The sequence below is a fragment of the Primulina huaijiensis genome, chromosome 8 (genome assembly GCF_012295235.1).
Source record: "Primulina huaijiensis isolate GDHJ02 chromosome 8, ASM1229523v2, whole genome shotgun sequence".
Lineage (NCBI taxonomy): Eukaryota > Viridiplantae > Streptophyta > Magnoliopsida > Lamiales > Gesneriaceae > Primulina > Primulina huaijiensis.
This window is the reverse complement of record NC_133313.1, coordinates 5,402,912-5,426,309: the sequence shown is the minus strand read 5'-3', so window position 1 is coordinate 5,426,309 and position 23,398 is coordinate 5,402,912. Positions and strand designations below refer to the sequence as shown.

Below are 23,398 nucleotides of genomic sequence, written 5' to 3'. Positions count from 1 at the left end.
TTAATTTATTGATATGTACAATCGAACTAATAAAAAATAATATTTTTGTATATTATTTTTTTCTGAAACATATAGATGGTCCACCGTTCGTTATTAAGTAGACCACACACAATCCAAAGCCCTAATTTTCATCTCCACAGATTGGCGCTCTTTTATTGGCGTGGTTAAGATGGCGGACGCTTACTGGGGATACGCCGGCGACATGCAGCAGTCTGCAGCGCTTGCCTCGCAGTTGGCAAAGCGGCCTCGTTCCGAAAACGGTTTTTCTCCCTCTATAAGCATTTATCCTTTTTTTCTGAACATGTGTGGTTTCTTTTGTTTCTGTGCGATAAGGGTTTGCCAAATTATAAGTCTTTAGTTGGGTAGGAGTATTTTGATAATGATTCATTGGAGAAAAACCGGCGTAATTCTTACCTTTGATTTTTGTTTATCTAATGGGTGCTCGACCTCATTTAGTCGTTTCGGTGTGGCCATTTTGAAATCAAGGTTTTCATTTCTGACTGATTTTCAATCTTCTAATCGTTCTTCAAAGTTTCCTGCATTTGATTATGAATTAATTTATTGAGTAAATTGCCTGATCGTGCTGTGGTTTTGCAGCACTACTTCTGAACATGGAGTGGTGTGCATGAGTCTAGTGTTTTAGGCAAGGGGCTGGATAGTGTTTGTGAGTATGAGGCATTGTAGAAAATTTCAACTTTTACGTGTGCTGATGTTGGAATATACCTTTTTACTCGAATGATTAATATCGACACATAGTTTGTCAATTTTTGCAAATTAAATCCACACGACAGTTACCAAAATTTCCATTTGAGATTCATGAAATTGGTTTTTGCTCCTAAAGAAGCAGAGTATTGAAATTTGTTCAATAGTAGCTATAGATATAGGGGTTAAGATCCTGTACAACAATTCTCGTGTCCAGGTGTTTTGCGTTTACGTGCTTTATACGAAATTTATGCAATTATTAATTTTATTGGACCCTGTTTTACACAGTTTGCTCTCATTGGTCGATTAATAAAATTTCCATAATTTGCAGAGATTCCAAGTGGCCTTGGCATATCAAGCTACTGCTTACGTGAAGATGAAAAGGGTGGACAGCATGTTGTCAGAGATACCAACTCCATAAATGCATCATATGATCGCTACCTCCGAAGCGCGGTATATGTTTTGCCTTCCATTTTCAAATGTACTGGGAGTGAATTTGTTAACATGTCTCTCAATACATGTTGTATTTGATAATTTAACATAGCTGTGCAATGTACCAGAAAATTTCTCATGGCGGTGAATCAGGAAGGTCAGTAAGTGTTGGACTTGGTGGGCTTCGGCATCTTGATGATCCACGAACATCACCGTTGGAGGGTTCCAACCCAGTACTAGTTGCAAATGACCTGTCTATGGGATTTGGAGGGCGGTCAAAAATTCCTCTCCCGCCAGATGCTAGTGGCACCCTCTTCGTGGAGGGTTTGCCAGCAAATTGTACTCGCCGCGAAGTGGCCCGTATCCTTTAAATTTCATTATACTTTTTAAAATTTTCCCTTAAAGTTTTGTTCCTTTACTTCCATTTGCAGATATATTTCGCCCTTTTGTCGGCTATAAGGAAGTAAGGCTTGTGAATAAAGGATCAAGACACGTAAGAATGTAGGACTTTTATCACATAATTTTATTTATGCTGTATTTTGTGTTCATCCCAATAATATATTTTTTAAAAAATAAAACACAGACTGGGGGTGACCCTCTGGTGTTTTGTTTTGTTGATTTTCAAAGTCCAGCCCATGCAGCTACAGCGATGGATTCTCTAAAAGGTGAGTTTGGACATCTTCCTACTCTCTTACCATTTTTACAGTGTAAATTAGTTTGATTCAGTTTAGCCTCATATGCTCTTTTGGTGTCTTTAATTGGTAGTTTAGACTTTTATTTACGGTCTAAGATCGCGGAAGTCCATTAAATTAGCACTCCTTGAGTTCGATGAATACAAGCAGTATGATGTAAGACTCGGGATCTGCATGCCACCGTTCAGAAGTTCGATCCGTTCCTTTTACCTATAGAGGATTGGAGTTAGGATGGGGTTAGGAATATAATTTGTAATAGTGCACCCGCGCACGCATTGCGTTCTTGTACAATCTTTTTTTTATAATTAATTAATTTGATTTATATTCAAATAGGGGTAATATCATAATTGTAAAAAGTAATGATGGGTCATCCTGCAATTTGAATTGATCATATTTAAATGAATTCATGCCATAATTATATAATTAGTGAGTGACTAATTTGCAAAATGAAATGATGAAATAAAAAAAAGGAATTAAACTAAACATCATTAGATGACACCATTTTTTGTCTCTATTGTAAGCTCAACTTTGTCAATATTAGCGACGTATGATCATCTTTTGCATTACTACTAGATCATTCCCTCAAATATTTAAGAATTGCGTAGAATCCTCTCCAGGTTTGCGATTTTTGTGGTTTGGCTTTTTTGAAGAATCAGTAAGAATTTGTGCTTTTTTCTTGGTGCTCTCACTGACCGTATAACTGGTGAAAGAAAACACTTAGAATATTTAATTCTAATGTGTTCTTTACCTGTTATGAATTTTTCCCCTTTGCAATATAGAATGGCGTAATTTTACATCTTTAATATGACACCAGAGTTGCTGTTTTGAAAAGTGGAAAATCTATTTTGTTCTCTAACATACTTGCCTGTTGATTGATGTGAAATTATTGTTATTAAGACACATTTTTTACTAAATTAGTTGAAAAGAAGCCTATGATTCCTTGCAATTGTAAATCCTTTTTTTTGAAAAATTGGAATAACTCCTAGAATTACTCGAGCTAAATTTTGCAGGTTACCTATTTGATGAGTTCGATTATGATTCGGGTCACTTGAGGCTACAATTTGCTCGTCATCCCGGTGCGAGGTCAGGGGGCGTCTATCGTGGAAGACGTTGAGATTGTGGTTTATTAGGTGATAAACACTATCCATACCCTTGTTTCTTATAATCAAGGACCATTTAGGTCTTCATGAAAATCAACAATGGTAAAAAATCTCTCTAAATGTGGAACAACGCTTCTCTGTAGGATCCACTGAGTAAGGACCTTTTTTATAAGTGTCGCAGCTTTCAAGGTTGGGAATTACTCTGGATGCTTTCTTTAAGACCAGTGTGTTTATGTCCGACTAAAAGCATGAATTTGCGACTGCAGCTGTTGGCCATGGCCTCTCCGTTCATTCTTTATTTTCCTGTCTCGCATATTTACTAGACTGCAGTGATGACACCCAAAATGCAAATATATATTGTAATTAAAAGCCGTAATTATCTTGTTTTCATCATAGATACCTTTGTTTTGAACTGATATTTATCTCGCATTACCCCCCCCATCCAGCTCATTTGTAGTCAAACGTGGTAAGGCAACGCTGCCATCTGTTTATTGCACCTTTTTTTTTAATGATATTAGAATTTTCTTCTAACTGAAAAGACTAGTATTTTGATACAAAGAATACTAAGGCAAAGCTGCTCAACTTATTAGCGTTCATCTCGTGGGTTTGGATTTTGAGCCTAACTAAACCAAAACAATGTTGATTGGTGTGTTGTTGGATTGGCAAATTTTATTGCCATCAGTGTCAAAACCTATTGGAAAGGTCAGTTGGCTTCCCAGAGCTCCTTCAAATGTGCATAAACAGGCAACACATTCTTCTTAAAATTTGAGCTAACAAGAACCCCTTTTGTGGCTGTTAATGATTATGTTACTTTTGTGCGAGTAATTCTCCGAGTAGACCATCAAACCCTTACCTTCGTTGATAGTCTCAATCTTTTCCTTAAAGCCACCGTAGAATTGGCGATTCTGTGCATTTTGTGAGATTGTTTTAGGAATGAACCGTTGGAGATGGATCTGGCTATAGAAGAATCAAAGGATCTATTACTTGAGAGAGTGGAAGAGCTCAGTTCTTCGTCCACGAGGAGAGGCTTTATGAAAGAAGAGAACACCAGGCATACCTCATTTTACAGTGAGGACAGTCTGATTCTATCTTTTTACCTTAGTCATTCCCAGCATGGTGCTGTTTATGTTTTACATGCCTTTATGTACTGATAGCCTTTGGAAAACACATCGTATTACCCCTAAAGCCAAGGTTCTACGATCCCATCTCTATTAAGGTGCCAGTCTGAATACTGTTTAGTCTTTTTTCGTCTACTATCCTAGTATTGGTGTCAAACTAGTTGTGCTGTGGATTTCTAAATCGATACGTACCTGTGAGGATTAAGGAAAGACTAAAGTTGAAACTCGATCTCATGTCATTATTTTAAAGAACGGATATTCTTGTGAATGAACTAGGCGTAGTCTATTGTAGTACTTCATGCTGATGGCCTTGTGTATGTATTTGTAAAACATATTGATTTTCAAGCTTTGAAAGTATGTGTTTAGTGTAAATATTATGTGCATTGGTTGGAGGCCTTTGTTATGATTCACACAATTTGCTAATACTGTACTTTTGCTCCTGTGCTCCCGTGATATCTCTACCATATTATATATAATAGCAGAGACTCTGAGAGAGCACAAAAGTTTATTTCCCATCTTGCCCTTCTTTTCACGCATTATCATCATCGTATTTATATTTTTTTATTTTATGAAAAACTGGAGCAAATTTCCCTCACAACTTACTCTTATTCCCCTTTCTCCCCACGTCTTCGTTCCCAAAGGGTTTCCCCATGCTCTCTTTCTCTTCTCCTTGGGAATGAACCCTTCATTACCAGTTGTTTTCGCTGTCCTCGCCCTCGGTTCTATTTTGCTTCAATTGGAATAAGATATTTCTCTCGCTTAAAATCTCACAATTTTCAAATCACTCTTAAAATGGGAAAACCAACAAAATAAATACGAAGAATCATGAAGATCGTTCGCCATACTCAACGGCCCTGGAAGCACAAAGGTTTTGTTTGCCCATTTTTTGCTTTCTCCATCATTATTAATTTAATAAAATTTTGAAATCTTATGATGGTTTTGTTGGAAAGATTTATTAAGTTATAAAATATTATCAAGTGGTTCTTATGATGATAATTAAAAGATTTAATCATGCGTCAATTTTATGTTATCTACATGTAATTTGTAAAGATTTAGATGTGTAAAATTATATCTTGATAAATTATCTTGATTATATTTTGATTGCTTTGATAATGTTATCATATTTTGAAATTCAAAATATCTCATAATAATAAACCACAATTTAAATTTAAAATCGCTTGATGATGATAAAACTGTGTTTTCAATAGTTATTCGAGATGCGATCGAGAAACGGAGATCGGAAACTGTAAAGAGAAAATATTTTTATTAAATAATTATTTTCACTTGTTTAATATATGGTATATTAAATATATGATTTTAAAAAATTGTCTGTTGCGGTGTTTTTACACGTCGAGTCGTATTTTAAACAGGTAATAGATTTTTGACGAAAACAAGGACTTTTTGGAGGTTCAGTTATTATTTTCGAAAACTTTCCTGAACGAAATATTTTTCCGACTTTATAATGGGCCTATTACATCAAGGTTATTGGGCCTAACTTTCTATCCAATTATTTATATCAAAAGATGGAGTTTCTAAATCATAAAACACATGCCTCATGCACTAAGACTCCTAGGGTTTTTTCTCCCCACCCCACACGAACACATACCACACGTTTTGAAGCAATTCACGTCAACTTTGAAAGGAAAATGCAGTAAGATCTTCCCCGTCTCTTCGGCAATGTCTCTTCGCATCTAGAATTGTATCTTCGTGCGTGAATCACGCAAACACACGCCTTATTCTTTCTTTTCTCATCATTCATACCATAGTATGTGTTAATATACATGTTTGCATGAAAAATCTGATATCCCTCTTTATATTTTCATTTATGAATTATACATGCCAAAAACTTGGATTTTCATGCCTTATAATTCATAATATTGATGCACTAAGAGACTGTCAGGTTAGGTCTATTAGAAGGGTCGATTTTCAGATGGTTTAGGGACCCTTAGATGCACGGTACAAGGTCGGAAAGGAAAGGGCAAGGCTGGTACAAAACTTAGGGTTTTCATGGTTAGGGTTTCGGCTTCTTTGATTCTTGAAGGGTGTGGGTCTTGTGCAGTGTTGGGCTGCAACCAAGTGACCTAGGAGGGCTATGTGGTGGTCCTAGATGGGTTAAGGGGCGGCTGGAGCAAGGGGAGGGGCTGTAGGCGTCGAGGCTTGGCCGTGCAGTCTTGAGGTCACGGGTGGATGGCTGCTCATGCATGGCTCTTTAGGCTTGGTCCAGTAGGGTCCTAAGGGTTCAGTCTTGGTCATAGGAAGACTGGTCGGGGTCTGGTCTCGTTGGTTTAGGGCTAGGATTGAAGGAGAGTAAGCTTTGTTGAAGGCTAGGGTTCGTTCGACTAGGGTAGAAAATTTCAGCGACTTCTTTGAATTTCCAAAGACTTTAGGTGGCTTGAATTGGGTTGAAATGGGGATGGTTAGGTGTGTTTAAGCTATTGTGAAAGTTTGGTCAAGTTTCGAGCTGGTTCGGTTAAAACTGAGACTTCAGTTCATGTTTTAAAACGAGTTAAGAATTTAGTTGAGGAGCTTAGGTTTACGTCTAAAAAATGTTCGTGGTTGTGTTTTAAGGTGTTATGGTAAGTTTGGATGGACTCGGGTGAAGTTTTATGGTCTAGGGATAAAATGGGAAAGTTAGGATTTCAGGAGCAAAACAGTCATTTTACATCTCGAAAAATGTTAGGAGTTCTGGAAGTGTCATGAATGCTGTAATGAATGTTAAAATGTTTATTTGAAAGAATATGGAATTTTATTATGAGAAATGTTAAATGCTAAAAGACGTGTTGCATGCTTGGTTTAAAAGGAAAATGATATCTATGCATGTATTTTTATAAAGTGATGGAAATGCCAAAATGTTTTGAATGAAGTGGCATAATTGCGACGGTAAGGAAATAATGATTTGTGAGGGATTATGCTCCGGTGAAACCCGTTTACGGGACTAAACCCCGTGGGAACCCAATATCGAATTTCAATAGGCCCAGGCCCAATAATGGAAATATGGTTGCTGGTGTCCCCGCCAACTGTAGGCCAATGCATAGAACGAAAAAGTGGTTACTGTTGTCCCACCGTCTGGTACCATGGTTACAGCTGAGATTGATCGATCGACCGAAAGATGAAAAGATGGTCACAATTAACTAACGGATTTCACTGAAAAAGAAATGTATATGTATATGATGAAAGGAAAAACATATGATGAAAGAAAATGTTTTAGTTTACGCATGTCATAAAAAAGCTATCTTTTTAAAAGTATTTTCACTGTTGCATGTGGATGTATACGTATTACTTGTTACTATGGTTAATGCTTGTTGAGTCAATAGACTCACTAGGTGTGAATGATGCAGGTGACGATTTTGATGTTGAGACATGAGGGTTGAATGACTGAATTGGTTGGACGGATGGTGCATTAACCGAAGGACCTATGCATTGCTAGTTTTCCGCACATCTATTGATTTTACAGTACTTTAAAGATTTCATGACTTTCGGAAGTAAGAGTGGTTTTTGAGAGGATTTATGACATTTATGCTATTTTTGAAAAAATGCTAGTTTTAGGTTTTGTTTGACGTTTACGTCTTTATGAATTTTACTGCAGTTACGAGTTTTGAGTAAAATAGATGTTGAGTGAGTTCGATTGAAGCCTTTTATATTTTAAAGAAAACGAGTTAGAAACATTTCAGCTGATATCAGAGTAATTTTCTTGTAAATGATTGTGCCATCGTCAGTTCCACAAAGCTCAGTCGTCAAGCCTCAAGTCTGTAAGTTTAAATGCTTTAAATGATTTTAATGATGACACCTACATGTTTCATGATTTATATACTTTTGAAAGTTAATTGGCATTTATGTTTAAGTTGATCGATAAATGGTTCGTATAACCTAAATAGTTAGACGCCTAGATTTAATTGCATGTTAGTTACGTTAGAATTTGGAATACGTTCAGATATAATGCCTCCTAGACGCGTACCTAGTACTGATAGACATGCTGATACTCATGATGATTGCATGGCATAGATAAAAAACATAGTGGGTTAAAGTGCGAAAACCGAGAGCTTGAGGGTGTAAATGTACAAGGCCAAGAATTCAAAGGCTAAATTATAATTTTAAGAAGTCTAGGAACTGAAATTGAGATGACCGAAAGTTCTAGGCTGAAATCTAGAATTTTGGAAATTTCAAGGACTAAATTGCAAAGTTTTAGAATTTCACGGACTGTTTTGCGAATTCTAGAAAACTGGTGTTGTTTCGATAATTTCTTGAATTTTAGGGATCAAAACAATGAATTTAGAAAAGTTAGGGCCCGAATTGATTAAACTCAAAATTTATTTGGGGCAAAGATGCAATTTTTGAAATTTATTTTGGGTAAATTGTGCATTTTCGAGATTTATTAGGATGAAGTGTGGTAATTTTCAAGAATTTTGGGTGATTAATGATAGAAATTCCTTTAGTTTTCGACTCGATTGGATTTGAATATTTGTCGCATGAAGGATATTTATGTAAGGTGTAGCTACATATGTCTTGCTAGATTCAGGAGCTACACACTCATTTATATCCGAGACGTTTGTCAAGCAACTGAAGATTTTACCCGTGGATTTGGATTTGGACATTAAAGTTTTCATTCATTTTAGTGATCAGATGGTTACCACGAGCATTGTGAGGAATCTGGAGCTTCGTTTGCTGAAGAATGTGGTTCAGGCAGATCTCATCGTACTCCCGAAGCCTGAGTTCGACATCGTTCTTGGCATGGATTGGCTATCTTTGAATGGAGCTTCGATAGATTTCCGGTAGATGTCAGTATCTATTAGACCGTCCAGCGAGACATCTTTTCTCTTTGAGACATCTAGGAACAAGCAAATACCGCACATTATCTCTTGCATCTGTGCGAGGAAGCTTACGAGGCTGCCAAGCTTTTATAGCGAGTGTTATCTCTGTACTTTCTCCGGACAGTCAAAAGCTAGAGGATGTTGAGGTTGTCTGAGGCTTTCCTAGCGTATTTCCTGAAGACGTTTCTGGAATTCCACCAGACAGAGGTGGAATTTTCTATTGAATTGATGTCAGGTACAGTGCCAATCTACAAGGCACCCTATTGTCTAGCACCAGCTGAGATGAAAGAACTGAAAGATTAAATTCAGGAGTTTCTGGACAAAGGGTTTTATTCGCCCGAGTTGTTCTCTGTGGAGCACACCGATATTATTTGTGAAGAAGAAAGATGGTAGTATGCGACTCTGCATTGACTATAGATAGCTGAACAGAGTCACCATCAAGAATAAGTATCTCTTATCTAGAATCGAGGACTTGTTTGATCAGCTGCAAAGAGCTTCAATTTTCTCGAAGATAGATCTTCGTTTGGGATTGAAACGTCCACTATTTTTTTTAATATATAATCATAAACTCGAAAATTACTATTTAACTTAACTTAACATTTCCATAAATCATAATAAATTAACATTTAAAATCTCAAGTGCCCAAAAATCTCTAAATAGTCAACTAACCAAAAATCTTACATCGACCTTTAAAAAGATCAACTATCAATAAAATAAAGCCAAAAAATCCATAATAAAATAATTAATATTAATCATTTAAATCTTTTATCTAACAAGCTAGTGTGAAAATAAATGTCTATCGGGAGTGTACTGCCGCACTCGATCCACTCAAGGGTCAGCGCCTCCTCATATCATCAAATCCTGCAACATTCAAACTTAGTGAGTCTAATGACTCAGCATGTTCTAAACATGAGTAGCAAGTAATACCTACAATCACATGCAGTAAAATCATACTAACCAAAAATCAAATGAGTCTAATGACTCAGCACATTCTAAATATGAGTAGCAAGTAATACCTATATAATCATAAACTCGAAAATTACTATTTAACATAACTTAACATTTCCATAAATCATAATAAATTAACATGAGTCTAATGATTCAGCACGTTCTAAACATGAGTATCAAGTAATACCTATATAATCATAGACTCGAAAATTACTATTTAACATAACTTAACATTTCCATAAATCATAATAAATTAACATTTAAAATCTCAAGTGCCAAAAAACCTCTAAATCGTCAACTAACCAAAAATCCTACATCGACCTTTAAAAAGAACAACTATCAATAAAATAAAGCCAAAAAATCCCTAATAAAATAATTAACAATAATCCTTTAAATATTTTATCTAACAAGCTAGTGCGGAAAATAAATGTCTATCGGGAGTGGACTGCCGCACTCGATCCACTCAAGCGTCAGCGCCTCCTCATATCATCAAATCTTGCAACATTCAAACCTAGTAAGTCTAATGACTCATCACGTTCTAACATGAGTAGCAAGTAATACCTATACAATCACATGCAGTAAAATCACATGAGTCTAATGACTCAGCACGTTCTAAACATGAATATCAAGTAATACCTAAATAATCATAAACTCGAAAATTACTATTTAACTTAATTTAACATTTCCATAAATCATAATAAATTAACATTTAAAATCTCAAGTGCCCAAAAACCTCTAAATTGTCAACTAACCAAAAATCATAAATCGACCTTTAAAAAGATCAACTATCAATAAAATAAAGCCAAAAAATCCATAATAAAATAATTAATATTAATCATTTAAATCTTTTATCTAACAAGCTAGTGTGAAAATAAATGTCTATCGGGAGTGTACTGCCGCACTCGATCCACTCAAGCGTCAGCGCCTCCTCATATCAGTAAATTCTGCAACATTTAAACCTAGTGAGTCTAATGACTCAGCACAATCTAAACATGAGTAACAAGCACTACCTATACAATCACATGCAGTAAAATCATATTTTTTTTTATTTAAAATTGCTTTCGTGCATAAATAAATCGTAAATCGTAAAATAATTTAATCGTAAAGCTTTCAATCCTTTATCATTTTGGGTGAAGTTTGATCCTTGAAAGTGATTAGGATTTATCCTTTGGTCGACTGATCAGTCTTCAGCTCCACATGGCCCATGGAAGCGGGCACTAGACACCACCATAGAAATACGATCATCAGGCTCCCTCTGGGGCTTTTTCCCTTAAACGAGCTCCCTCTAGGCCTTCTCTCTCACGACATTCCCACAAAATTGTAAGTTCACCGTTCCTTCGTAAAAAGGATCCTCCACATATCTTCTATACTTTGTCACAGTCAATTCATATCGCTAAAAATATTTTTCTTTTTCTTTTAAAAGATAAAATATCATAACTTTTCAAAAATAGCATTTTTAACAGTAAAAATTACACAGCTTTACCATAAATAATAAAATATAATATTTTCATCAAAATCACAATTTTAAATCATTTAACATGTGTTATGATTCTTCGAGACGCTGCCAAGCTTTTACGTATTACCCAAGTGTAAAATGACCGTTTTGCCCTTAGACGTATTATTTCTCGACTTTGACTTTTTCTTACTTTTAATGACATGAGCTTATTTCAAATAATTATCTAAGCTTAAATCTAATTTTTCATAATTTTATTTAGCATAAATTCGAGGCTTTTAATTTAATTTCCTAATTAATAGTTCGTGAGGCGTTTTAATCCCAATTTAATTCTAACTTTAATAATTTCTTCCTAAATTTTAAACATAAAATTTTTATTACCTAAATTACCCTTGTGAACCATGAACCATCCCCGTGGACCCATGGTTCGAATTTTTGTTCATTAATTTCGTAATTTTGACCCTTAACCAAAACCATCGAGCCATCTTCTGATTTTATCGAACCACGGCCGAGCCACCTCGATCCAGACCCAAGGACCCAGCCCCTAACTCACGCACGAACCCTGTACAAGGACATGAACAAGTGTTGCGGTTGAAATCTCAGGCCTAGGATTCCTTCTCGCCTAGGATTCCTTCTCGACTAGGACTCTCCTACTCGAGCCACCACCGAGCACACCTGACCCTCGCCTACCCTGAACCATGCTCAGACCCAACCAACCCAGCCCAAGCCCTTGAACCAGCGCCGCGAGCCTTGCTTCAGAAAACATGAGTCGCGCGCCTCTTCCTCATGCTTTGGTCAGGCCACAGCGAGCCACCCTGCACCAGCCCTAGACCCAGACCTTTACCATACTACCTAGACCCTAATGGACCAACCTTGAACCAGCCAACCCTAGCCGCGAGCCCCCTTGGCTGCTGCTGTCATACCCGAGCTTGGGGGAAGAGTTCCTCTTCACGTGGACTCTTCCCCAAACTTAGGACTCGAGTCCTAGCCCTAGGACTCGAGTCCTAGCCCTAGGACTCTTCCCCACCTTGACCCACGTCCACCTCAGGCTCGTGCCCAAGCCCTAGCCGAACCACAGGCCCCCATGCACAAAGTCGAGCCTTTGTTCACCATGTGTAGTTAGAAAACCATAGGCTCCTGTCCTTGCTTTCCCTTCGATTTCTATCCCTCGTTTTATCACTTTTACGACTCTTTTGTGTTCTTTTCCTCATGTTGTGGTCGAGCCACAATGAGCCACCCTGCACCAGCCCTTGAACCGGACCCTGACCATCCTCTCTAGACCTTAATGGACCAACCCTAAACCAGCAAGCCCTAGCCGCGAGCCCCCTTGGCTGATGCTGTCATACCCGAGCTTGGGGGAAGAGTTCCTCTTCACATGGACTCTTCCCAAGCCTTAGGACTCGAGTCCTAGCCCTGCTAGGACTCTTCCCCACCTTGACCCATGTCCAGCCCAGGCCCCTGCCTAGGCCCTAGTCGAACCGCAGGCCCCCATGCACAAAGCCGAGCCTTTGTTCACCATGTGTAGTTAGAAAACCCTAGGCTCATATTCTTGCTTTCTCTTTGATTTCTAGCCCTCGTTTTATCACTTTTACGACTCTTTTACGTCCCTTAAACATCTCCTAATGGAAGCGTGTCCTTAGGTTTCATAACGTTTTTCAAACAAATCGTAAAATCGTCACATATTTGAAAGTAAATATTCTACCGTAAAATTAATCGAAAACATATGATTTTCATGCTCAAACAATTAAAACATGCATAATATGATTTGATTGTTGCATCAAAGGGGTTTAGAAAGCGTGCCTTTGCGTTTAAAACGCTCGAATATTCAATCGTTGGCGAGGGTGCGAAGATGGACGACCGGACGATGAAGCACCCTAGCTTTTCTCCTTAAAGAATTTCGAAATTTTTGTGAGCTAGTATGTGTAAAAATCGGCTGGTTCTCATGCTTTGAAAGTCGAGGTAACAAATTTATAGATTTTAATTTGTATGATAATGAGATTTGGTTTTGGGCCTCCAAGTATAGGAGCAATTGGGCTTATTCAAATTAGTTAAATTGGGTCCAATAACTCTTATTTAATTGAAACATAAAAGTTTATAAAATTTAGTTTCCAAAAATAATATTTTTTATCTTTTAAAAACTCCTCGTTTGCCCAAAACCGGCTTTCCGAGTAAAATCGAGCTCGACTCGTAAAATAATTCGAACTCTACTATTTTTAAAAAAATTAAATCATTTTTATTCATATTAAGAAGCCTTGAAAATATTAAATGAAAAAAATACTTATTCTTGTCTAGGTCGTTCTCGGTCTCCTTTCCCCTGCCTATTATCGAATATTCGGGTAAAATCTTTCAATTACATGAAATCATATCATATAATCATTTAATCATGCAATCATACATTTAATCATATAATATACATCAAGTAAGCATTTAAAATCAATTAAATAAAACAATTAAGCAATTCAAATAATTTGCATGCATGTGGTTTACGTATGTTTGGTTTTTCGGACGTTAAAGGGATACCATCAGCTGAAAGTGAAGGAGCCAGATGTTCAAAAGGCATCTTTCATGGCTCGATATGGGCACTACGAGTTTAGGGTGATGCCATTCGGGTTGACCAATGAGCCAGCGATTTTCATGGATTTCATGAATCGCATATTTCAGCCGTATATAGATTAGTTTATCATAGTCTTTATAGATGATATTCTGATTTACTCGAGGAGTAGAGAATAGCATAGTCAGCACTTAAGAACGGCTGTACAGATATTGCAAGATAGAAAGTTGTTCAATAAGTTCAGCACGTGCGAGTTTTGGCTCGAGAAAGTGGCATTCTTAAGCCACATTATTTCTAGAGATGGAGTTTAGGTCGATCCCAGCAAGGTCGAGGCATTTGGAGAGTGGTCAGTACCTAAGAGCGTAACCGAGATTCGCAGTTTCTTGGGTCAAGCTGGCTACTACCAGAAGTTCATTCAAGGTTTCTCCTTTATTGTAGTATCCCTAATCGCTTTGACGAATAAAAATGCGAATTTTATTTGGGGATCAAGCTTCAAGGAGAGTTTCGAGAAGCTGAAGCAAGATTTTACTTCAGCGCCACTTCTGTTGATGCCATTCGGGCAACGAGAGTATGTTGTCTACACAGATAATTCGAAGCTTTGTTTAGGCGCAGTCCTGATGCGGAATGATTGAGTGATAGCATATGCATCTAGATAGTTGAAGGTTCATGAAAAGAATTACCCGACTCATGACCTCGAGCTTGCAGCAGTAGTATTTGCTCTAAAGGTCTGGAGACATTACTTATATGGAGAGAAGTGCAAGATTTTCATTAATCATAAAAGCTTGAAGTACTTCTTCACCCAGAAAGAGTTGAATATGAGGCAGCGAAGATGGTTAGAGATGGTGAAGGATTGCGACTGCGATATTAGCTACCACCCGGGAAATGATAATGTGGTCACATACGCTTTGAGTAGAAAGACCGATGTTATCGCTCAATTGACAGTTGAGAGACCATTGCAAGCAGATATTCAGCGATTCGAGCTTGCAGTATATGCTAGGAGCGAGGCTCCTAATCTTGCAACTATGACATTTCAGGCGACCCTGAGGGATATAATCCGCGAAGTTCAGTCTTCTGACGAGCAATTACGGAAATGAAGACTGAGAGATGAATCAAAGGGTCGGAAGCTGTATTCAGAGGAGGATGACTTAGTTCGATATCGAGATCGACTTTGGGTTCCTAGTGGTGCTTTACTGAGAAAAGTTGTTATGAAAGAAGCCCATAATACTCCGCACCTCATTCATCCTGGAACTACGAAGATGTATAAAGATTTGCAGACACTGTATTGGTGACCGGACATGAAACGAGACATCTTGTGTTTTGTGTCCGAGTGTTTGACATGCCAGTAAGTTAAGGCAGAACACCACACTTCTTATCCTCGAGTGGACATGAGAAAATATCACGATGGACTTTGTAGTAGGATTAACAAGGACTATCAGAGGATTCAACACCATTTGGGTGATAGTTGATCTTCTTTTGGTAGCTGGCCTCTGAAACAACTCAATGATGTTATTTATCATCACCAAAATTTAGAGTATAATATTTCTTAACATCCATAATTGCTTAGATCTCTACCACATGATAAGAAAATTTTAATTAAATAACTACTGCATCAATCAATTATATATAAAATCTCAAGATAAATAGTTAGAATATAAATAATAAAACAAACTTTCATAAAATAACAAATGAATAATAAATTAAATTACTATGCTTTAAGATCTGATTAATTTATAACTTATTTATAGTATTTAATAATTGATATTTCTTTCATAAATTTGTTCTAATATAAAAATAATTATCGATAGTAAAGAATCTAAAAAAAGGTTAAAAAATAAAAGAAGTTAAAATTTTAGAAAAGTCAATATTAAATATTAGGAAAATTTTCAATTTTGGTCTATATCTTATTTTATTTTATTTTTCTTTTTTCGCTCTTCTAAGTTATTGAATTTCAATATTGGTCTCGTATCTTCCAAATTATTTCATTTTGTCATTTTCATATGTAATATTAATGTGTCATTACACACTTCAGCGTCGTATTGGTGCCACATCAGCGTCCCTTTGAAAAAGAACTAATATTGACCAAAGACGAGGATAGCGGACCATGACTCAGATTTAAGAACATAGAACATCTCAAGAAAAAAAAACTTATATGGCCAAATATGCAGTTTTCCCTTAATATGTTTTTTTTATTGGTTGTTTTTAATATCAATTTTTTTAATCACTTAGTTAAGAGTATTTTAGTCTAATCTTTAGTTGTCATTATATTTGTTCCATCCATATAAATTATGGTTAAACATTAGTAAGATCCATTATTATGTTGATATTCTTGGTTACTTTTTATTATGTATTGTATTTTAATAGATAACTTTTTTTAAAAAAATTATACAGTATCTAACTGGTATCAACGTGCATCTCACGTGCTTCATACTAGTAATTTTAAATGTCAGAAAATAAAACATAGACTTTATTAATATTTTTAGCTATTTTTAATAGGTGAGAAGAATATGAATAATAAAAAAGTAAGATGTTTTTTTCTAGAATATTAAATCATTGTTTAAATTAATTCAATTCATATGTGGTCTTTCTCTTCTTCATCTTATGCAAAATCATCCTCGTGAAGTTTCATCACTATAGATCGCAAAGGTAGATGAAGTTTGATGTGTTAGGGTACGTAATCGAACAAATCACATTTTTTGTGGACTTTGGTTTAGGACTTTCAAAAAAATTACATTTCATTTTTTTAATTGGATATTTTTAATTTAAATTAAAAAACAAAAAAACTTTTTTTTTATTTCTAAAAAAACCCTAACCGCCTAGGCAGGCCGGCCGACTAGCCCTTTCTCTAGGCATTCGACCATCGCCTAGCGCCTAGGTGGCCGCCTAGACTGATTTTTATAAAAGTTATTTTTACGGTAACAAGTATTTGATGGTTAAGAGTTACTAAAGTTCGCGGATGATTACCGGAAAGAATGCAAAGTGTATCAAAGGTTATGGATTTGGTGATTGAAACTCGAATTTTAAAAAGTTATAAAGTTACATGTAACTTTCAAGTTCATTTGATTGAGTTGAACAATCATCTCGGTCCACCATTAAGTAGTTTGAGTTAAAAGAAGGCAAATAGCGAGCCTTTTTGAGCGCTGCTCTTGAAATTAAACTTGGTACGTGGTGCACGTACATGATCAGTTTTTGTGGAACTATTCATATTGGATACCTTTTTTGTGTGATTATTCATAAATTGTTAGACCACATCCGACGTTTTTGTATATATTTAACACATGCATCGTGTGTGCATCGGCCGTTTTTAAGAAAATATGACACATATCAGAAGAAGAACAGACGTGTAAAAAATGACGACGGCCATTGCCTACAATTTTTGACAAACCGTCTCAACTTTAGAAAATTGAGACGTGCACGCACCTCTTCTTTTGACAATCAAACTCCCACAATAAACTCGTTGATGGTATGAGATGCCTATAAGAAATATACACCTCATAAGAAACACACACCTCATAAGAAATATACACCTCATAAAAAAATATACACCATCTATCGTGAGGGTGGAGTTCTTAGAAGGCATCAATCGAGACGAAAAGCAGAGAAATAAAAAATTTTCAATGGCCGAAGATAACACTCGATTTATTTCCGCATATAGTATTATCATGTTTATATATACGTGAAAACATGATTTTGAGAGAAATTATTACTTCGCTAATATATATAACACATATTTATCTAGGAAAGTAATTTCCTGCCATGGGAGGATAGTTTGAAACAGCCTTCATCCCCTGCTCAAAGGCTATATGATAGGTGGGTGGACTTTCGGACCCCTTGATTTTTCTGTTCAAACGCCATTTTTAGAAAATATTTGAATAGCTTATTTCCCAAATGATTTGAGTTTTATTTCATGAAATATACTAAATGACATGTAGTTATTATATTGTTTAGATTGTGGTCATGAGTTGTCGTAGACGGGAACATTTCATGTTTGAAGAACGTTCTTGAGCTTTGGATTTGGCTCTGGAATGGATGTGTTGCTTTGATCTTGTTGTTATTATTATATTTTGGAACTATAAATCATTTTTGTTTAATGAAAATTTAAATTTTATTATATTTTGGAATTATAAATCATGGCAAAAACTCTTGTGAGACGGTCTCACAGATAAAGATTCGTGATACCGTCTCACAACAGACTTACTCAATCATTTTTGTGCACTGAGACTAAATATTAGTTAATCTGTTGAGCAAAATGGGTGTAAAACGTCATGATGCTATTAATTGAAGTCACCCATCTTTATATTTTTTACTAACATTATCGCAATTCAAGATTTTGTATTTATCGGATATTTTATTTATGATAGCGTATTAATCGGAATTCCTTGATCTCGGATTGCATTAAAAGGATTACTACTAATGAAATAATCATATTCTCTGGGGAACCACATTTGTAGCTAATGCCCAGATTTTATATATTTAACTATCTTGAGTAGATCTCTTGTGAGATGATCTCACGAACTTTTATGTGTGGGATGGGTCAATCGCACCGATATTCATAATAAAAAGTAATATTTTTTCATGGATGACCCAAATAAAAGATCTGTCTCACAAAATACGACCTGTTAGACCGTCTCACACAAGTTTTTATCCACTACCTTTTGTTATAATAAATTACTAATTTGCATAAATTTCGATAGAGTAGTTCAGTTTTCCCATGTCCTATTATACAGAATCTTGAATCCAGATTGTTATCATAACAGAAACTTAGATTTTTAAGGATTTTGGTGATACTAAAACACTTGCGTAGGATTCTTTATCTTCACCACAATCATGGCAGAATTCTATATCTTTACCAAACAACGTCGGTATATATATATATATTAAATAAATACCAACATAATTTTCATTCAGTCCTACAAAGTTTTCAGCGGAATACAATCTGTAAAAGGAAGTAAATTTTTTCCTTGAAAATTCTCGATTGGCAATTACTTGTAATAGATATATGAATTTGATTCATGGCTGAGATCAAAGAAGAACTATCTATGGATATTGAAGGGACAGAATCCAACGAATGTCAAATAAAACAAGTCGACTTAACAGTGCCGAAAACCGATGATCCTAGCATGCCAGTTTATACGTTCCGAATGTGGTTTCTTGGAATCATTGCATGCCTGTTGTTATCGTTTGTGAACCAGTTCTTCTGGTACAGGACTGAGCCACTCAGTATCACTTCGATTTCTGCACAGATTGCTGTGGTTCCATTGGGCCATTTGATGGCCAAAACTGTCACCAAACGTGTGTTCTTTAAGGGTACGAGGTTTGAGTACACACTGAATCCAGGGCCGTTTAATGTTAAGGAACACGTTATGATCACCATGCTTGCCAATGCTGGGGCCGGATCTGTTTATGCTACTCATATCTTGAGTGCTATCAAGCTTTATTATAAGAAGAGTTTGGGTTTTATTCCAGCCTTTATTCTTATGATGACAACTCAGGTATTTTTAACATCACTCCCTCCGATTTTTGGTTAATTGAGTCAAGAATATATGGTTTTACATTGGTCTAATGTGCCTGCAAATTGTTTTTTGTAAGAAAAGTTTGTTACGCCGTCGAAATTTAAATATGCATTTTAGTTTTTCATCTATCATTGTGAGTTTGTGCACTGCTCTGTATGGAACATCCAGGTAAACATTTTGTAGTCCTAAAAGTCTTCATTATTTTCAAAATGCAATGATTAAACATTCTCCTCATTTTCAAAATGCAATGATTAAACTTCAGAGGAGAATGTCTTGATAAATTTTTGTTTTAGAAGGGAACTTCTGGTGAAAATTCCTGTAATCTACTATCAATTTAACTTGGAATTTTCTCCCACGGTTTTCAGTTATAATTATTTAAAGATTATTTTCATTGCATCCTTTTTAACTGACATGCTTACAGGTTGATATGCACATAGCCCACTAGCTAGAACGTAGAAGCCACTCGCAGATTAGCTGAAATAGATTTGGTTTATCTTGATGAAATATATTAAAATTGGAAAAATTTGGTGATTTCATAAAACTTTAATGGATTGAAAACAGTTGCTAGGATTCGGCTGGGCTGGAATCTTTCGGAAACATTTAGTTGAACCAGGAGAAATGTGGTGGCCGAGTAATTTAGTTCAGGTTTCACTCTTCAGGTATTTATAGCTTTTCAGTACTTCTGTACAAATTTTGTAATTTGTACGCTCTTCATGCTCAACTCCCTTGAAAACAATCTCTACAAATTAGTAAATCCATGTCTTCTTCTTGAAGGGCTTTACATGACAAGGAGAAGAGACCCAACGGTTCCACAAGCAGAACACAATATTTCCTTATAGTTTTAGCCTGCAGCTTTGTTTACTACATTTTCCCGGGGTATTTCTTTAAGATGTTGACATCCTTTTCTTGGGTTTGTTGGCTGGCGCCTAAGTCTGTCTTTGTTCAGCAACTAGGCTCGGGATTACAAGGTCTTGGAATTGGTGCCTTAGGATTTGATTGGTCAACAGTTTCATCTTATCTTGGAAGCCCTCTTGCGAGTCCATGGTTTGCTTCGGCTAACATTGCCGTAGGTTTTTCCTTGGTGATGTACGTGATGGTACCTTTCGGTTATTGGTCAAATCTTTACAATGCCAAGAACTTCCCAATATATTCCTCTGATCTTTTTAAGAAGAATGGTTCGTTATACAACGCTGAAGCTATAATCAATTCGAACTTCAATCTTGATAAGGCTGCTTATGAGAAATCTGGTCAGTTGCATCTAAGTACCATGTTTGCTCTAACCTACGGTCTTGGATTTGCTACACTATCGGCCACTTTAGTCCATGTGTTACTTTTCAACGGAAAGTGAGTTTGCTATCTGTTGAGTCGAGATTAAACATAAGAAAAAGGAGAGCCAAATTATGCATGTCTGACATTTGACTCGGTGCAGGGACATATGGAAGCAGAGCAGGATGGCGTTTAAAACAAACAAGAAAATGGATATTCACAGCAGGCTTATGAAGTCATATAAGCAAGTTCCGATGTCATGGTTTATGGTTATCCTTTTCATCAATGTTGCAGTCATCATTTTTGCTTGTACACATTATAAGAGCTCGCTTCAGTTGCCATGGTGGGGTGTTTTGCTTGCTTGCGCTATTGCCTTCATTTATACACTTCCCATCGGCATCATTTGTGCCACGACAAACCAGGTGCAGCAGAATTATCAGTCTTTAAATTTGACTACTATTGTTCGAACTTTAATTAACACATAGAGAGCAATTCCACGAAAATTGATTCTTTTTTTGAGGTGGGGTGGTTAGATTGCACATTGCATGATATTCAATGTTCTTATTTGGTTCTTGCATCATTTGTGTAAACAGCTACCAGGTTTAAATATCATAACAGAATACATAATCGGTTATGCATACCCTGGTCGTCCGGTGGCTAACATGTGCTTCAAGGTGTACGGATACATAAGCATGACTCAAGCTCTCACATTTTTAGCAGATTTTAAGCTTGGTCACTACATGAAAATTCCTCCACGAGCAATGTTCAACGTTCAGGTCCGTTATATAATACCCATGTGGCCATGAACTCCACATATCCTAATACTAATTAAATCCACAAAACTTTTCACTCTTCAGGTTGTGGGCACCATTATTGCAGTATTTGTGTACACGATAACCGCATGGTGGCTTATGGATACCATCCCTAACCTCTGTGACACATCCCTCCTGCCATCTGATAGCCCCTGGAAATGTCCAATGGACCATGTTTTCTATGATGCTTCAGTGATTTGGGGGCTCATCGGTCCACAAAGAATTTTTGGGAATCTAGGCGTCTACCCTGCCATAAACTGGTTCTTTCTTGGTGGAGCAATTGCACCATTTCTTGTCTGGCTAGCTTCCAAAGCATTTCCAAAACAGAAATGGATCAGGCTTATTCACATGCCAGTTCTGATAGGTGCCACAGCTATGATGCCACCAGCATCCGCTGTCAATTACACGAGTTGGCTCATATGTGCTTTCCTCTTCGGTTATGTTATCTATCGACACTACCCTGAGTGGTGGAAACGTCACAATTATATTTTGTCCGGCGGTATGGACGCGGGAACAGCATTTGTCGCGGTTTTCTTGTTCATAACCTTGCAATCTAAGGACATTGGTGTTGATTGGTGGGGGAATAACTTGGATGGATGCCCGTTGGCTTCATGTCCTACAGCACGAGGTGTCTCAGTTAAAGGTTGTCCAACAATTCTATAAGGGCTGATTTATTTGGATGAGAGAATTTCAAATCAATCAAAAGATTTTAAATAAAAAAGTTCAAAACTTATCACATTTTACGACTGAATACTATTGAAATCTATGAATTTGAAATCTCGATATATATCACTTCATTGTTTTGATAGCTTGGTACTTGTTTTATTATTTTGTCATTGGATTTGAAACTAGAGTTGGAAGCAATCTCATTTATTATTTGAGTTGGATCGGGTGGGAGATCTATCTCATAAAATTTACTGTGAGACTGTCTTATAAGAGTTTTATGATATTATTTTTGGCACGTCGGATGATATGATAAATGACGAGCCCACCAAATTATCTCAAAAATGGATATGAATAATTTACATTTTACAATATGACAATATTAATTATTTTGGAAATTTTCGTTTTCTTAGTTTGGCACGCATTTAAATATTGTCAATGAATATACACTGAATTTTAGGGGAACGAAAACTGAGGGGATGTTGTGCGAGTAAAACGTTTACTTGCACAGCGCATTAGCAACAATTTTTTTTTTTTCTAAAAAATTTATTTATTTATTATTGATTTTTTCGGCCTTTTTTTAATATTCTAATTCTTCTAGTTTTCTTTTGTTGAAAAAAATAATTTCTCCGGTAATTTTCAAATAAACCTCCAAGCTCTAATTTTACTTAAACTTTAGTCCATTGCACATCAAACGTTAGTTTAAGCTTCATAACTCATTTAAAAGATTTCAAAATTATTCTAGAGCTCATTTTTATGTGCGTAATATTATTATACCTATCGAGCTTGCCCGAAGACATAGGGCTACATAAGATTTCTAGCCTATATACCATTATATGAGGTTTTATATATATATATATATATATATATATATATAGAAAAGCATTTTACCTCTTCGAAAAAATGTCATCGGGTCATATCCCTCAAGTTTTATAGCTTAACCATCAGTCGCAACAGATGGTTTCTGAAGTAGATTCTTTCTAAAGCACTTAGCACAACCCTCTATCGTTTTCTATCTCAAGGTGTACAATAAATAGGTTTTATTTGGAAATAGTACATGAGAGGTGCATAAATTCTTAGTTCTTTTATTCAAACATAAAAATATTGTTACATAATAACTTTCTGTAAAGGAAGATAAACTTGTTTAGCTACTTATTATAGCTGGATTTACAAAGCACAAACTGAAAGAAAATATTACAAATTTCATTTTGAAAGAAAATGAAGAGTTTGAATGTGAAATGTCTGAAATTCGTTCACGTAAACTACATGTTAAAAATATTAAATGTACTAAAATAATTTAAATAAATGATCTAAATAAGTAATTTATATTTTTTGGATGTAAT

The 23,398-nt window shown here is 36.0% G+C and overlaps 2 protein-coding genes across 4 annotated transcripts; both read left to right on the top strand.

Annotated features, from left to right (window-relative positions):
- The first annotated feature begins 109 nt into the window (after positions 1–109).
- Positions 110–4,392, top strand: LOC140983424 (RNA-binding protein 1-like). Of its 2 annotated transcripts, none has more exons than XM_073450476.1 (7): positions 110–260; positions 1,034–1,155; positions 1,263–1,494; positions 1,566–1,627; positions 1,718–1,799; positions 2,837–2,956; positions 3,100–4,392. In XM_073450476.1, the coding sequence occupies exons 1-6, from the start codon at positions 170–172 to the stop codon at positions 2,938–2,940; spliced, it is 693 nt and encodes a 230-aa protein (XP_073306577.1). In that variant the 5' UTR covers positions 110–169; the 3' UTR covers positions 2,941–2,956; positions 3,100–4,392. The 2 variants fall into 2 exon arrangements, with proteins under 2 accessions (XP_073306577.1, XP_073306576.1); XM_073450475.1 differs by having other exon boundaries at positions 3,070–4,385.
- Positions 1,722–22,226, top strand: LOC140983423 (oligopeptide transporter 6-like). 2 transcript variants are annotated; one of them, XM_073450474.1, is made up of 7 exons: positions 1,722–1,799; positions 19,045–19,293; positions 19,876–19,973; positions 20,089–20,658; positions 20,744–21,002; positions 21,174–21,356; positions 21,438–22,223. In XM_073450474.1, the coding sequence occupies exons 2-7, from the start codon at positions 19,072–19,074 to the stop codon at positions 22,053–22,055; spliced, it is 1,950 nt and encodes a 649-aa protein (XP_073306575.1). In that variant the 5' UTR covers positions 1,722–1,799; positions 19,045–19,071; the 3' UTR covers positions 22,056–22,223. The 2 variants fall into 2 exon arrangements, with proteins under 2 accessions (XP_073306575.1, XP_073306574.1); XM_073450473.1 differs by lacking the exon at positions 1,722–1,799 and having other exon boundaries at positions 18,661–19,293; positions 21,438–22,226.
- Positions 22,227–23,398: the final 1,172 nt, after the last annotated feature.